General features: G+C 41.5%; 1 protein-coding gene across 2 annotated transcripts; it reads left to right on the forward strand.

The window, feature by feature from the left end:
• Positions 1 to 35: 35 nt before the first annotated feature.
• Positions 36 to 16,830, forward strand: rinl (Ras and Rab interactor-like). Of its 2 annotated transcripts, XM_084950629.1 has the most exons (11): positions 36 to 5,166; positions 5,440 to 5,605; positions 9,539 to 9,650; positions 10,250 to 10,322; positions 10,469 to 10,557; positions 10,681 to 10,763; positions 11,055 to 11,265; positions 12,028 to 12,708; positions 13,031 to 13,348; positions 13,436 to 13,570; positions 14,711 to 16,830. In XM_084950629.1, coding segments are annotated over exons 1-11 (2,322 nt in total). In that variant the 5' UTR covers positions 36 to 5,164; the 3' UTR covers positions 15,163 to 16,830. The 2 variants fall into 2 exon arrangements, with proteins under 2 accessions (XP_084806755.1, XP_084806756.1); XM_084950630.1 differs by lacking the exon at positions 36 to 5,166 and having other exon boundaries at positions 5,492 to 6,407.
• Positions 16,831 to 17,365: the final 535 nt, after the last annotated feature.

A 17,365-nucleotide genomic window follows, 5' to 3' on the forward strand; every position in this document is an offset into this window, starting at 1 on the left:
ACATGCACAACACACCTACAGGAGCTGCTCAGAAACCACTGCCATGATGCTCCTGCTGACGTTAAAGCCAGGGGGGTTCTGCAGATGTTGGGTCTTGTTGACTTTTACACACCATCACCTCACCTCGGCAACACCGCTTTGTATACTTCATACCTGAGTTGCTGTGATTCCTAAATCGTTACTCTGGCACTCTTGAATTAAGTGAGATCTTTAGAACGACTCTTTCTGTCGCAAATGTTTGTGGCTTAACTTTGTACACCGGTACCAATAAGACTAAAAACACCTGAATCTAAATATTAAGATTACAAATTCAATCGATGCTAATATTGTTTCTTTATTATGTGTTCTGCTATAACAATGTATCACACCTCAGTGTAATGGATCTCCTAAACTTCATCCTGATGACAGCATCCTTCCAGGGCCTTGAGGTTTCTCTCTCTCCACTGCTGCCCTTGTCACACAGGAAAATACCGCTTTAGCCCTGCAGCCTCAGTCTATACCAAACCCCATATGGTGTAGATTGTTTTTTGGAGCATCTACCTGCATAAATCTGCATAAGAATGAATGCTGTTTTCCCCAAAAAGGCTGTTACTTTTCAACATTTTCCAACTTCTCGCAGGCTCTGCAGGCATTTCATTGTAGCAAATGAATGAACTTAGATTAATTAGAAAGAAACAGATTTTACAGGAGAGCTCAGAAACACTATATTTACACCAAATACACCACACAGAGTAACCTAGGTAACGTGGTAAGATTCAGTCTGCCTCATGTGCCTAATTTTGTCATGCTTCAAAATATTAACAAATCTTGTTGAGAAACTTTAAAAAAGTGCACACATTATATAAACATGACATATATGGTCTTGCCCTGTTTCTGTCACTATTACAGTGATGGGTGTTTTCTAACAGTTTTTTCCTGGCTCTGTATGATGTCAGAGAGAGGAGCTTATTAGGGTCACATCAGGCACACAGCGTTGGCTGTGAACATCGAAGGTCCACCTTCATATTGCTTAAGCCTCCTGTTTACACGAAGAAGTCAATGACAAGAACGGTGGGTTTAAAGGAAGAGGAGGAGCCAAAGCAGATCATAGACCAGGGATGTCAAACTCATTTTACAGTATAGGCCACATTCAGTCTCGGTGTAAAGAAGTCTAATGGTATATTTAATCCCTGGAATATCTTAATATATAATTGCCCAGACTGTCCTGTAATAATAAAACAAATTTCTATAGTATTTAACTACATTGGTGTAGTGTGAATGGTCCTGGGGGACCTCTTCACTAAGAGGCAAAGATGTAAAGCCTATGAAAAGTGTAAGTCTTATGTTTGAGCTTAGGGCGTAATATCTGACATCCCTGCCATAGACAGTACGCAAGGTGACTGTAGCTACCATGTTATGATCATAGATAATTCTACATTTTTAAATAATGTATGACAAAGACAACAAAACAAGCGACTGAGCCCATAAACTCACCAATAAAGTGTTCACAGAGGTCAAGTCAGAACGCTGTTTTACCACACACCTCTACAGGACTGAAAGTCTTTTTGCAACCACAGCTATTGCTATCGAGTGGCCTTCAGATGGGACGCAGGTTTAAGTCACTTCCACACCTTCATGTTTTTGAGCCGTAAGCTACCTCTATGCTTCATAATGCTGTATAAACGTACTTAACACATTTAACTCAAGCCTGAAAAATTGTCTCTTAATGCCCCCGCATTTTTGTCAAGTGTATGTTGTTGCCATGTACTGTCATACAGGTAAATCGCAAAGGCACGTAAATATGCAATATAATGAAAGTTAATTTATGAAGTCCTCATTTACTATATGGGTGCATATTAAAGTGAAAGAAATCATTCATACCAATTTGTCATTAAGTATATGAATTTGCCCAAAGCATGACCAGGTTAAATAATACTTAAACATTTGCATACGGTTGTAAGATTAATAAAGATTCATGGAAACCTTTTTTAGAGTCTGAGAATAAAATACAGAACTGGAAATTATCATTATAGGTCTATTTTTAAGGTGGCCTCATGTCTGTGCACATTAAATTACCCTAATGTAGCGCCAGATATAGTTTGTTATGATGTAAACTGAATGAAATTCTGCTTTCAAGGCTTTACTTTGCACACTGGTATTTTCAGGTGAATACTAACACAGGCTAACGTGTGCAGTTTATTTTTAACCTTGTAGATGTGTTAACATGCAAGCATTCAATAAGAACAAAATACTTTTGCATGACCCATTTCAGACCCGATGACAGCAGTAGATAAACATCAAGGATCTCCCAAAGTCGCTTTTATTTATGATTGCATGCATTGATCTGAAAGTATCAGAACGTTTGTATAGTATTTTTTTCTTTCTTATTTTCTTTTCTAAATGTACTTGTATATTGTTCACATGTTGAAACAAATTACCAATTACCAATTAACGTGCATAATCTCTGGTTCTGTAGTTTTTTACAAACTAAGCAACATCGACAACGGGGAGGAAGTTTTAACCTGGTTTTAAACTGATGGTTACAGTGTCATGGTGTTGGCAGGATATGATTTAAGCTGCAGGTGTGACAATGCTGCTTCTAAAACTAAAACTAGAAGTCTGCTTGCCACGGAAATGGTGACCAAACAGCAACACCTCAGTCTGTGGTTTCTTCGTAAGGCAGAGATGAGGTACCATGACAGAAAATAGCCTCAGACATGTTCAGCCTAGTCTTTACTTCCAATACTTCTATTTTTCTAAATAAAGTTGCAAGAAAAAGTGCAACTGATTTTGAATTACCAGTATTTATACACTGGTTATTTAAAATGCAATTAGCCGTAAGGTGCAAATATGGACAAAGTGACTAAATTAATCCATTCAGACCTTGAACATGTTATATAATCACTCATGTAACAGGCTGGCAAAAGCGAGTAAACTACACTAGGTTTGCTTACTTGCACCTCCTTTAGCAGCAAAACCTCCATCGGATGTGTCTTGTAGATGCTTATGTGACCCACAAAGAGGTGAAGAGGAAATATTAACCACAAACGTATACTCAATCATTCAGGTAAGGAAATCCCAAAAGGTTCTGTTGATCTGGACGTACCAAATGAACAAAATCAACGTTTTGGAATTTACTTTTATTGATACTGGTTTATAAAATACTGTGGGGTTAGTGTGTGTGGCGAGTGAACTATTTTCAGTGTCTATAGTAGGGCGCGCCAGACAAACTTTGAGAACCGCTGGGCTGAGGTCAGGCCTGTGCTGGAAATGCCAAGACACTGTTTAGCGCTACTTTTTTTCTTTATCAGCCATCCTGTGGTTGGTCCACTTTTCATGCTTTGGGTTATTGTCACCAAACCTCTCCACAGCTTTATACGTTGTTCACATTCTTCTGAAGAATTCTTAATGCAATTAAAATTCATTGTTGTCTCGATGACTGCACGATTTCCATCAACCTGGTGCAACAAAGCAGCCACAAACCATGATGCTCCCTCCACCGTGCTTCACAGCTAGAGTGAGGTTTTCATGTTGGTGTGCTGTGCTATCTTCCTCCGAACACAGCGTTCCTTATCGCTCGTCTACCCACAGAACAGCGTCCCGTAGCTGCGGTGGAACATTCAGACACTTCGGTAATTTTTGTAGAGGATTTTATCCTTCACCTGGTATTTGCAGGTGTATTGCTTTTACCATTGGATTGTTTTAGGGTAGCTTGTTGTGCTCTTGTTGTGATCACTGTGAAGAACTAGTGGAGAGGAGCTCTGCCAGAGAGGAGATACAGAGTTAACAGCAGTTCAGAAGAGGCATAGTATTGACAGAGAATTTGTAAAATGTAAATGTAGCTACAACACTTCTACTACTGTACGTGAATGGAGTCATGGAGGGCGTCTGTGGGTGGCAGGTGGCAAGCCAAAAGCTAGCAACAGGCAGAGGGTGGGCAGGCTGGTGATCAGGTGAGTCCTCCTTCTTCTTGACACGTTACAGAGAGTGGGTGATGAGCTGGAGGTTTCCACAGGCAGCTGACAAGTGTGTTTCCAAGGAGGCAAGATTTCCAAGAGAGCTGGGAGCAGGGAGAGAGACAGGATTATTACAGACAGATGATCATAAACAACAATAATAGTTACAAAAGTGACCTAAAGTTCACCATATTGGCAATGACGACTTGGCAAAGAATTGGTGCAGATATAATAATGATTAATAATCTTAAACAGGTAGGAAGGAGGAAACCAGGTGAAACTTCATCCAGGGGTGGATCCAGAGGGATCAGCCAGCCCAGGAACTCCAAGAAAATCAGGCTTTAAAGGATAACCAGCCACACTCTGACAATAAGTGGAGTAGCTTTAAATTTCCTTCATTTGTGTACATTTTTCTTATTGTATATTTCTTATAATCTGGTCTTTAGAAAAAAAAACAAAAAACGCTTATATCACTAATCGATCTTTCAGACTTTTTCAATAATCTCACTGTGCATGCTTTTATTTATTTATCCATTTACTCATCCCACACTCAGCATTTCTCACCAGTTGTTGGAACTGAATCTCAATGACTTTGTCCATCCTCCGCTGTGAGCGAGTTCTCACACATGAAAAGTAAAACCATCCGTGTGATCTTACTTTAATCAGACGATGTTTGTCTATAATTGTCACAGAGATGAAGACATGGTGAAGCATTCTCAGACCATTGTCTGTTCTTTGCTTTGATGGTTTTACAGTTCAGAATCGGATCAGAAGAAAGGTGCTGCAGAGAGAGTAAGAAAATAGGCACATAGCTCTTTAGAGAACATGCAGTGTTTTCTCTCTCTCCACGCTGTAGTCAGAGCTGGGTTAACCACAGGCAGACTTGGAGGGGGGGAGGGAAGGGTGAAGAAGGTGTCGTGAACATTCACATGAAAATTGAAACTACATTAAATGCCAGCGTGAGCAGGAGGCAGAAGCAGGCGAGCATGAGCGCCGTACATCAAATACCTGAATTTGAGAAACTTAAGAAAATTTTGCCGCGAAACCTTTTGACGACGTGTTAGTGAGAAAAATGACAGCTTCCTATTTCAGCTGTTCTGAACTCTTAAGCAACACTTTGCACTGCGCAGAAAGGAAGAGTTCAAGAGTGGGCAGATTGCAATATGTGTAGAAACTGCTAACAGTGTAAAGGAGGGAAGATACGTGAACTAACCGAGCCAGCTCGACACATGTGAGTATCAGCTATTTCTATACCACTAATGTGCTTGTGTTTAATTCTCTGTCTAACAATGTCTTGAGTTTGATGTCTGGTTATTAAAAATGATTGTCCCAGAAGCCAAATCTTAGAGGAAACTTTCTTAGTTTTGTATACTTTTTTTTGCTGAATTATGCACTGTTAACTACCCAGATTGTCTTTTTTACTTTGTCAGAATGGACCTTCTGTATTATCTACAGCTGATGTCCATAGATGTAGACAAAAATATGTCAATGTGTTTGTGTCCAGGGCTGTTCACAGTTCAGTTAATGGGACAACAGCCATCCCATGGAGGAGCAGCAGGAGGAAACTGTCACTGCTGGATCAGCTGAAAGGCTGCCAGGAGGCCTGGTGCCCCGGGGGAGCCTGGGACAGAGAGGGGGCTCACGCTGCTATCTGTGGGACACCTGCTGGGGTAGGAGCAGACATCACTGAATGACTCTCGCTGTTATTATGTGACATCAATCGTCCAGTGTGTGTCAAATGAAGTCCAGATGATTGATCAAATCATTCAAGGATCTCACTGTAAAGCTTCCCACTAACACTAAATAATGACTCTGTTTCCTAACAGGTCCTTGATCTTAGTCTTTGCCTGCTACTCAGTTTTTTTTCTTTCCCCCCGTCCTATTTGGCAGTGTGGCGATCAGAATCGTTGTCCGACGGCCAAAAAACGCCCAACAGATTCACTTTCCCAATTGGACCATTACGGCATTTGCTATAACAGCCCACTTGATAGTCATATTTTATTAGAATTTGACCAGTTTAATCAACTGCTACTCAGTTGATTCAATTTTGACAACTCTTATGCAATAAAACAACTTTACATTTAATGACTTACTTACTTTGCATTTACTTTTAGACTATTTTTTTAAAAAAAGAAATCTTAGTTCTTTATTTTTTTCTCAGTTTCCCGCCAGTGTCTCCCACTTCCCAGTGTGTCCTCTCTTCTGCTTCCTCTCCCAGTTTCGCTGCTTTTTGCGTTCCCAAGCTCGAAGTTGCGGGCATCATTTAAATTTTCTCTAGCAGCCAAGCGTTTTTTGTGGGTCTGAATGTTGACATGCACACGTCACTTAAATGTAGTTCCTTCTTTTTTTTCTATTTGAGGTCTGATAACACAACGAACTGTTTTAAATGCAGAAGTAGTGCTGAATAAAAGTGAGTTCATGTCAGGGAAATGACATTTCATGGTGGGTTTGGCTGCTGCACTCGCAGGGAATGTAAGTAACAAAGTAACAACGTATGTGCTTTATGTATTCATTGTTCTCGGTTATTATAAAGCGTGACATGGAGACAATTACACTGAAATGCAAAACTCTGACTGGCAGCAACAAGTCGTTGAACCGTGACAAATGTGTTATGGAGGAGGAGTGTGCTTTTTTTGTTTTGTATTAAGTGTTAAGAGACAAGTTTACTGGCATAATGTGATAAGCAGAATGCTGTGGAGGTTGTAGTCGACTTTTGTTCAATCAGATGTTGGAAGGGAGGGTTGATTGACTCATTTCTTCTTGTTTTTATGAATGGCAAACAGTAAGATGGCTGTTATGAATCAGTGGAAGATATATTTTCCCTAATTGCCACTGTTTTTGCTGTCTTTCAGTGTGTTTCTGTGCTCAGAGTTTGGTGACTTCAAGTAAGCTTGTCAGTCTTTATTTTTGTACACACAGAGCCTGAAAACCACTTCCTCTGTACATGTTTGTAAATGTGTGCTGGTCTAAAGAGCACCTTTGAATTTGGCTGTGGTGATGTAACTACTTGACAGAGCCGTTGCCTGGGATTACATGCGTTTTGCTTTACTCAAGTTAATTGTGTCTCAACTGGCCATTTTATTGTCTTTGCTTCCAGAAAAGGCGTCGTGATCGATGCAAGTCTCTGTGCAGACAAAGCAAAGCTGTGTGTATAAAAGGAGACATGAAGAAGTGAAAGGGTTTCTTGAGATATTCACACCAGAAACAGAAACACTTCACATTTTTTTCTAAAGTGGACAAATACCAGGAACAAGATTAGTCTTTTACCATCACTGACGAGGCTGGAGTCCGCAGTACAACGTTTTAGCTTCATCACTGACTGTAACTGATCCTGTTTCTTGTACATTTTTATGCCATCTAAGTTAAAATACATGAATCACGTTAGCCCGCGCGAGTTACAGCAGTGCCTGATTCAATGAGGCCTTTACAAAAGCTAGTCACAAGGCACGTTTAAAGACAGAATGAGTTTGATATGATCTGAGAGTAAGAACCTAAAAATAAATGCCCTAACTGCAAGACCCTGTTCACAGTAATGCGAAAAAGAAAGTGCAGCCTCTTTCACTTCTAAGGTTTTGCATGTCAGCATAAAGATCATCTGCTCTTTAGAAGGTCTTCAAATTATTCAAATGCAACCTCACATGAACGACAACAAATGTCATACTGTCATTGTTTATCAGCTCTATAACATCAAGCAGAAAGTACATCCTATGATTCACTAGCTTGTAAACCCACCTTTAGCAGAAGTATTTCTTCAAACTGATGAAGTCACACAGAGATTGGGCAGTTTGACTGGGCCATTCCGATGCCTTCATTTTCTTCTTTGTCAGCCATTCTGTCGTAGATTCACTGCTGTGTTTGGGATCATTGTCCTGTTGCATGACCCACTCTGGGTCAAGCTTTACTTGTCAGACAGATGGCCTCACATTTGACTCTAGAATACTTGCAGAGGAGTTCAGTAATGCAAAGTATCCAGTTCTCAAGCCCGAATCATCACCCTTCCTCCAGCATGCCTGACAGCTGGTATGAGGTTTCTGTACTAAAAAGCTGTGTTTGGTTTTTGCCAAACGTGGCGATGTGCATTACGGCCAATCACCTTCACTTTGGTCTCATCTGTCCAGAGAACATTGTTCCAGAAGTCTTGTGGTTTGTTCACATCCAACTTTGCAAAATTAAGCTCTGGTTTCTCCTGGCAACTGTTCCATACAAGCCATTCAGTCCTTTTATAATCGTACTGTATCATTTAATGCTAACTGAGGTGTCGGTATTAGATGTAGCTCTTGGGTTTTCTGCAGTTTCTCTGAGCATTGCACAGTCTTCAGGTGAATTTAATAGGATGCCACACCGGAGAAGACTGTCATAAATGATCTCTACGTGTTAATAATCCCTATTACTGTATAATAACCCTGTACTTCTACAGTAATAAATTACCCTGAACTTACAGTCTATTTCTGCACGACATATTTCTTTGCTGCAGGTATCCCTGAGTGCCAGTTTAAGGAGTCAGCACATGGTTGAAAGCTAGGCAGGAAACTACACACATAAAACTCTTTTAGTTATCGTTATGATTATGGTTGTTCGGAAGATGGTGGCATTTTGTGTTAGCCTTTGTGTTTATTTACTTTAGTCCACTCTTGTACTGGTTTATAGTTTTTCCACCATGAGTTAGGACAGTTTAGTCGGCTCTGATGGCTAAAACAGAAGCTAGAAAAGAAACAACATCTTTGGGGTCGTGGTGTGTGCTGCTGTATCACACATGTGGTGTGAACTGTGAGTGAATAAAATGCACAGTAGAGAGCTCTCTCTTCTTGTCAGACTCAAGGGCTGCATGAAATATGAACGAGTCCTGCCACCGGCCCGTGGGCCACTCTTTGAAACCCTCGGTTTTCAAGGTTTTCTTGTATAGGATTTGATTGGTTTTAATGAAGATGGATTTGCGCACTAACAGTATTGTGGGGCTCAGTTTCTGGTTTTAGTTTTGATGCATGCGCAAAATAAAACATGAAGAATAGAATAGAACATGGTTAAAGAAAATCATGTGATGTGAGCGGTCTTAAGCCACACTGGTTCCTCACTCAGAGTTAACTGTCATCTACAGATTCATATCAGCATCTCTGAGTGGGCAAGCAAACACTTATCAGCACTTAATGCATGAGCCCTTAGACATTTGCAGTGTGCATGACGCTCTGTCACGTCGAGATCAAATCAATTGACTCTTGTCACAGAAATTCTGACACATTTCTTTGTAAACCACACGCTAAAATAGTTTTTTTCTCTCTGTCTGTGTCCATCCATCACTCAGTTGTTCTCTTACTGCTGCCTGCTTACCATCTGGCCACGCCTTGTAGCCTGCCAGCGTGAACATTTAACCCTCTCGAGGCAGGCGTTGCCGATTTGCAACAGTTAAAAACTAACAACCTGATTACCCCACATACATATTTTATGAGTTTTTTTTACTCAGAAGTACCACTGCAGGACTTGGTTGTGCATTAGCAACAAAAAGTTTAATTTGAGCCTGAGAGGGATAAAAGTAAACGTTCTCCTGCTTAACAGGTCTCTGTGACAGTTGAAATCTTTAAATGAGTCACACGTGTGTTTCCCTGCAGAGTTTCCTGGTTGTGCGGGACTCTGTGACGTCTCAGCCAAGCCTGCTGTGTGTGTCTGCCGGAGCGCAGAATGAGGAAGTCTTTGATTATAATATCAAATGCACAGGAGCAGGTAGGATCCCGCCACATGCAAACATCTGTGTGTGTGTGTGTGCGCGCTCAGGCGTGCATGCATGTGCTTGTGTGTGTGTCTGTGTGACCAAGCCACCAATTTCCCTGCGTCATTTTTAGTGGTTATTTTATGAGTCAGTACTTCTGCCAAACATGTCAAACCGAACCGATAAATAGAAAATAACCTAGTAACGTCATAGTTGCACTTTCTCTTTTCAGGTTTGTGTACCTGCAGACATGGCAGTTATTGTAGATTGATGCAGATTAAAACATCAAACTCTGGTCCTATTTTATTTATTTACCAAACTTTTCCACTTACTGATCTACATGATGTATCTAAAAAAAATCAAACACTAAAGGGTCATCTGACTCCTCTAGCCTGCAACACCCTCGTCAGGCTTTATAAACCACACACTGCCAGGAAATAATCAAGCTGTAAAGCTACTGTGGAAATATGTGAAACCCTAACACTGGCTTATCTTAAGTTCCCTTTTAGTTTTTTCTGGTTTAAACTTTGGTGCATTTCCAGGAAAGTATTTTTCATCAGAGCATTTCAGAACGAGACTAAAGCTGCCCACTCTTTCTGTTTCTCTCTGACAGTTTTCCAACTGTCTGAGTCTCATCTGTCTTTCTCTGACTTGACTCAGCTGGTGCTCTTCTACTCTCTGACCAGGTAAGAATCTCCTGTCTCAGCTACATAAAAAACTCCCCATGCTTGGTTATTGTTGGAACTGTGGACGTTGTGAAAGACTGTTCGAAGCTGTATTTAACCAAATCATGTCTGTTTATCTCTTGGATCTCTCTCCCTCTGTGTTTCAGGGATGTGCTGGCTGTTTGTCTCCACATTCCTCGCTGGATCTACAGCGTAACAGACACAAACAAAGAGCGTCTTTCACAGCTTGAACCTAGTGCGTCCGGGCCTTCCTGAGCTTTTGTCTTTCATAATCTTCAACAAAACAATACAAAACCACAAATAAATACACTGTGTTGAGGAGCCTTGTCAGCTAATTTCACTGATTTCTCTGTTGCAGAAACTTGGCTTTCCACACCGCCTGATCAACAGACTGATGAAATGTCCCAAAGGGAACCAAGCAGCATGATGTGCTCCATACAGGTATGTTGCTTATCTACGTGTGTGTAGATTTTTGTGAGGGAGGGGGAGGGACTTAAGGGGAAATGGTGTCTTTACTTCCTTCAGTGGGTAAATCAATAGCCTGGTAATTGTCTCAGAAACAGAACATTCATCATGCAACCAGAAGCACCACTCCAAAATAATGTTCAGGTGCCCACAAGAATATTTAAATTAAGAATAATTTAACTTTCTAAAGTGGTTATATGTGTCTATTGTGTAACCAATGTTGCGTTCTATCCTGTTAACACTGTATGTTTGTGTTTTTTTCACTAGCTGACGTCCACAAACGGGGCCCTGTGTATCATCAATCCCCTCTACCTCCGTGAACACGGAGACGAGTGGCTGACCCACAGGCCAGCTGCCGCACAGCAGTCAAATTTCAGACGCCTCAGCACCACCCGGCAATGGGCAGGCGCAGGGTTACAAAGTAAACGAGCCATCTCTTTGGAGCAAGAAACCCCTGCTCCCAATACAGAGAGCTCAGGTCAGTGCACCAACTTCAGATTTCACCCAATATAAAAAAAGCTTCCTCAGTTCTGAACAGCAATGTTAGACAGTGTAGTTTCATTTCCCCTCACAGTTTTGGAAAACAATGCTTCTATCTATCCAGATCAGGAGATGCATTGAACTTAAAGTTTCTCTCCTTGCACTGTTTAAACCCCTAAAAACCTTTTCTTCCCCTCATAAAAAATAAGCCTACCAATAAACTCGTAACTGTGTTTTCCATACATTTTGTACACGGACAAAGACATGCAGTCCTGGTCAGTTCTGCTGAAGTGTGTGAGAGGCAAAAACACAGTTAGGAGTTTCTAAATCAGGAAGTCCTGGGCCACAGAGAGTATGCTGTTCCTGCAGGTCAGGGGAGAAAAAAATCCACTGTGTCTGGTGCAAACAGGAAGTGGCTTTGTGCAAGCTTTTAAAACTAAATGAAAATATCACCACAAAAAGCATTCATGTGGGTTAGCACTTATTAAAATACTTTAATCATCGTCAGCTGTTCTGTCATCTTGCTCCACACTTGCACATATATTTGGCTTGACCACACTGTTAATCGCTAGCTCTGACAAGTTAGCCCTGCGTAGCAAGTGGACAAAACTAATTCCTATGGTTGTTTTTGAGACTGTCAGAGGTACATCATATTTCAGAAATAGTTAAAATGCCAGTCCTGTCTTTCTGTTTATGTCACTTGTGATATCAGTAAGTGGGATCAGTTAAATTCATTGCAAAAAACTGTGATGTTATTCAGGTTTAATCAGAGCCTGTTCCGCTGATTCTGCACCAACTGAGCAAACACCAGCAGGGGTGGTCCTCCGGCGGCCCAGTCGGGATTTAGTAATCGCCCAGCCTCAGAGGGTGAGCACGGGGAGCCTACCTTCATCCACTTCCTCCACCCCCAGAAATGGAACACCTGAGTTGCAGCGCCACAGCAGCCCCGTGCCTCAGTCTCCTCACAGGGTGTCCTGGATTGAGGATGGCGTCTGGCTGCCTCCACCCAGGCCTTCTTCCTTGCTCCAGCCTCCATCACTCGAGCTTGACTCGCTTTCAATCAGCAGCATAGAGGAAGAGATGGAGCCCCAGATGCTAAGCTCGTCACATCACCACGCTTCAGCACACCGTTTGGCTGATAAGGTCCTACATCGCCTTTCTGCCGTGGGCCAGGCGCTGGGTGGGCTGGTAAGCCAGCGAAAAAGACTGTCCAATCGTGTGCAAGAGCTGAGTGAGAAGAAAGGTGCTGCATTCGCAGAGGCTGCGAAGGGATTTGTGGAGATGACATCGAAGCGAGGGACTGATTCTAGCGGTGTCACAGGGTCGGAGTTCTTACAGGAAGTGAGATTATCACTTACATCACTGAGGGAGACACTGCTGGAATATGCAGAAATCCAGTTGTTACTGGAAAGCATAACTGACTTAAACGACTCAGAGATTGGTGAGTGGGCTGTGACATAACACAGAAATAATTTTAGGTTTTTGTTGTCAGCATAAATGACAGAATATATATTTTGCATTCTTAAAACCTTGTGGTTGAACGCTTAGTGCTCCAATAATTATCCCTCTGCTGTCGTCTGATCCTGGTGTTGCAGATCAACACCAGGATCACCAGGGCTTTTAATTAGATTTGTGCTGTATGTTTGATAATTAATGTATTTTATGTATTTCTGTTTTATATTACTGTGAAGCACCTTGTGGTTTTTATCCTGTGAAAAGTGCTATATAAATAAATTGATTTGATTTGAATTGATTTGGTGTAGACACTCTGGTGGAGCTCTCCATCCACAAAGTGGCTCTGAAGCCTGTCTCCAGCCACCTCTACTCCTGCATAGAAACCTCCCGAACCAATGATGGCACCTTCGAGCGTCTCCAGAGCAACCTGCGCTTGCTGGAAAAGAACGAGGTGACTGAACTAGGAGGTTCAGCAGGAGTCGGAGTTCCTGACTCCGTCACGCTAGATCGTATCCAGCAGAAATGGAATAATATGCACGATGTCTACTCCCCAAACAAGAAAGTGGAGATCATGCTCAAAGTCTGCAAGAGCATCTATCACAGCATGAGTGCCAATGCTAGCTCAGGTAGCCTGGCAGTGTTTCGTAAATACCACTCTTCTACTTTGAGTCGCTTGGTTGTTATATCCACTTAAAGTCATGTTCTCCTCACAGCAGGTAAAGTGTATGGAGCAGATGATTTCCTGCCCTGCCTGACGTGGGTGCTGCTCCGTAGCAACCTGGTCACCTTGCAGGTAGACACAGATTACATGATGGAACTGCTGGATCCCACACAGCTACAAGGAGAGGGTAAGCCAGTTATAATTCAAGGACAATGTAGAGGAAGTGTGATGCTCCATTTTTAGTAAATCATGTTTGAAACTAAATAGAAGTTTTTCTGACTTTACTCAGAAACTTAGTAAGTGACTTGCTAACACACTCTGACAGTAATGCCTATGTTTGCCTGGTCAACAACTATCTGGAAATCATCAGTTGTGAGAGGAAAGTGTGTATTCCCCGACTGGTTGTGAGTGGATGCTGGAAGTTGCTAGGATGAATTGGTGGAAGGGACCTGAAATTTCCCTGGGATTGCTTTGGTGGCTAGCAGATTGCTGCAGTCACCAGTAGTTTACATGTGTGTTTACTCCTCGATAAATGTAAATAAACTGTGCAAAGTAAGAAAGTGGGCTAAAATGTGTTTACTCAGGGAGTGAACAGCAAATGTTTGCACACAAGTCAGCATTTTTCATGGAACTCTAACAATCTGCTAGTAATGGCTTTGCACATTTTTCCCTAATGATGGCTGCTCACTGGTCTCCAGGCCCACGTGACTAAGGGCTTATTCTTTTAAGTAAAGCCTATTTTATAGTCCTGTTCATCTGCATACCGGTTTAAATTTTGATGGAGGAGTGGCTCTCGTGTAGTCCTCCAAGATCCTGACTGCACATGACTGGATGTACATGAACTTAAAAAATATGGCCTTTTAAAGTCTAAAGATGACTATAGACTATAGAGGGCCTTACCCTTATAATTTTATTCTTGCACTACTAATATGGCATTGCATACTTAAAATAGTCCTTACGTTTTCTTAATTTTGTCCTTGGTGCAGCCCTTTAGTTTTTCAGCTGTCTGAAAAAAACAGTTTTAGCTCCCCTTTGTTTAAGTGATCTTTCTTTTGATTGGCTGCCCCTCGCACACAGGAAACAGCAAGTGGGTGGTGTTTCTGTTCTCACAGCCTCAGAGCTATATGCCTGGGATGTCACACAGAGCAAAGAACAAACAAATATGAGCATTTAGTGTACTCCCAAGGGCTAAGCTTTGGGTTTAATCAGTCCCCCCTACATGTATGGAACTTTATGATGACACTTTGTAGTTGTAGTTTTGTAGTTTCCCCCCTGCTTATAGGTTGTCTCACTCAATGTCACCTTTTTCTTTACCCCGTATCAACAGGTGGCTACTACCTTACAACTCTATATGCCTCTCTCTACTACATCAGCAGTTTCCGCCCACGACTGGCTGCCCGTCAGCTCAGTGTGGAAGCCCAACAGTCTCTCAATCAGTGGCATCGCAGACGCACACTGCACTGTAACCAGTCGCGTCGCAGCAAGCACAGACGGACTATTCGGAGGCAGGTTTGTCGGGACGGGAGTAAAGATGAAAGCAAAAATGAAAATGCATCTGTTAGTATGGAGGGGTCACAGGAACAGGAAGAACGCAACACAGAGGCTCTGCAGACACTGAGCGAGGAGACAGGGAGGGAACAAGGAGCCAATGACCAATCACAGCCTACTAGTCCAACTTCAGACTCTCAACCTGTGACACAGGAAGAGGAAACAGCAAGCAAACAGGAAGATAGCCAGACTTCTGGTGAAGGAAAAGAGGAGGACCACAGAGCATTATAATGAGATGCACGTCGTCAGGAGAAGGTCAAAGACCCTCAAAATGTTCTTACTGGTCAACGCTATTTCACACCTGTTGAAATTCTTGCAAAGAGGTAAATTAACCTTTTAACATGTGTCACTAATACCGTGGTGTCAGTTAAGGTGAACGTGTGCCTAACTCAGCCTGAGGATTGGGACTCCTCTTGGGTCTCATGATAAAGCTGGAGGGTCACAAGTTGAGAGGATGAATGAGATACTTTCTTAAATTTGAGCTGTTTTCTTCTAAAGTGTAACAAGGGGTGTCACACATGGATACCGCTCTCTTGTCACACTCCAAAAAGATTCAAAGCACTGGTCTAAATGACAACAAGTTCAATGTCATAAGTGAGCTGTAAAGACAACACTTGTTACTAGAGACTTGCTTAATGGGAGCTTATTTGGCCACCATGATCAGTGTAAATGTGTGACATAGATCAGTGTTCCCCCTCATACTCCGGGGGGTTAAATCTAGTAATTGATCACATTGATCAATTAACAGTATATATTAAACATAAGCGATGTATTTGATACAGTTGCTTTATCACATTTCCTAAACCCCCCTGACCAGGAAGTGGTTGCATTTTGTAAGATGTGCCCTGGGTTGGAATCCTTCATGCTGATTAATTTAAACTTGTATCATTCGACATTTCTAAATGTGGTCATATTAAAGCAGTAACTTGCTTAGTCTGCTTAGGTTGTACAGTTTATTCTGCTCTTTTTAGCACCACCTACAACAGACGGCTATTTTCAGGTAAATGCAGTCCCACTTTGTGTTGCTCATAGAGTATATTATTATTATTATTATTATTATTATTATTATTATTATTATTATTATTATTGCAGAAGCTTGCTCCAGGATGAAATGCTAAAATGTACTTGGACAGTGTTGCTAACTCTATTAATTTTGTTAATAGCGTTAAATGGTGTTAGCAGTAACATTTTGACAATACCATGGGCATGTCTTATCCTTTCGTCCTAAAGTGGCAATAAAATAAACTAATCAATAAATAAAACTGAATCATTTGATCTTCTCAATTCTGTCTCAGGCTCTTTTCTAACAGCATTTTGCTGCAAAGGCATGTGCTATGTTGTTTCTGGTCTCCACAGTAATGCACAAACACTTTAAATGCACAGACTCCCCACAAAAAGCAATTACAGTAGCACCATTATCACTTATCTCTACACTACAGTAAAGTTCATACGCAGTTTGGGCCACTAGAGGGCAGCATTCAACCTTCTCTGTTATGAACAGCTTTTAGCCCCTTGATTGGTGGGTGGCTTTGGAGCTTTCTTGAAGAGGAAGCTGAAACTAAACTAAGTTACATAAGTTAAAATCACTGTGCTACTACTACTAGTACTAGTGATAGTGTGCCTCTTTTGGCACAGTATAATCTTTAGCAGAAGCAGAAGCTATAGCACCAAACAGGTAAGTAAGGAATAAATCATTGGTCATGAGACAAAGCTGAAAATGACAAGACAATTACAAGACTGAAAGGAAGGAGTCAAAACCAAATTTGCATATATGTAAGGGAGATGGCATGTCTGCAAAAGTTGCAGTTGAAGTGATAATGAAAAGATACTTGCAAGTCACATTTGAAGAGGTTCTTGAAAGGAGACTTGAAAGGAGGTACGTTAGGCTAGTCATTGACATTAAATGTGTAAGTCAAGTTAAAGCACCTGTAAAAACAGAGTGACAGGTGGCGGTTCAGCACTGGGCACGGGGGGTTGGGGGGTAAGCTGTCAGCTAATGCTAACTTGGTTTGCAAAGTGCATCAATAGACAGGATTAATGCATTACACAGAAACTGCTCGTGAGTGCTAAGACGTATACACATAAGATACTAGAACCAAATTTACCAAATTTGTAACAGCAGTGACGCAAACTGAAGCCAATTCATTTGTTAAACTGTTGCACTGAAAAGTGCAAAGACTTTATTGACTTAAATAAGTTGAGGTGAACCCAGTCAGGAAGTGGCCACAGGCCTAATATCGCACAATTTTAAGTAAGTAAGTTAGAGCCTCTACAGTCTACTTCTGAAACCAATACAGCTGAAAGCACGTTAAATCTGCTGTATAAAGTTTGGCATTTCACATGGCAGTTTGTGGTTCATTTTTGGAGCCACCCTCAAGTGGTCATTCAAAAATCTAGTTTTTGGTACATCAGCTATTTTTTAGTCTTCGGGGTT

Source organism: Perissodus microlepis, chromosome 14 (assembly GCF_051167445.1).
Source record: "Perissodus microlepis isolate ML-2025 ecotype Zambia chromosome 14, ASM5116744v1, whole genome shotgun sequence".
In the NCBI taxonomy this organism is placed as follows: Eukaryota; Metazoa; Chordata; class Actinopteri; order Cichliformes; family Cichlidae; genus Perissodus; species Perissodus microlepis.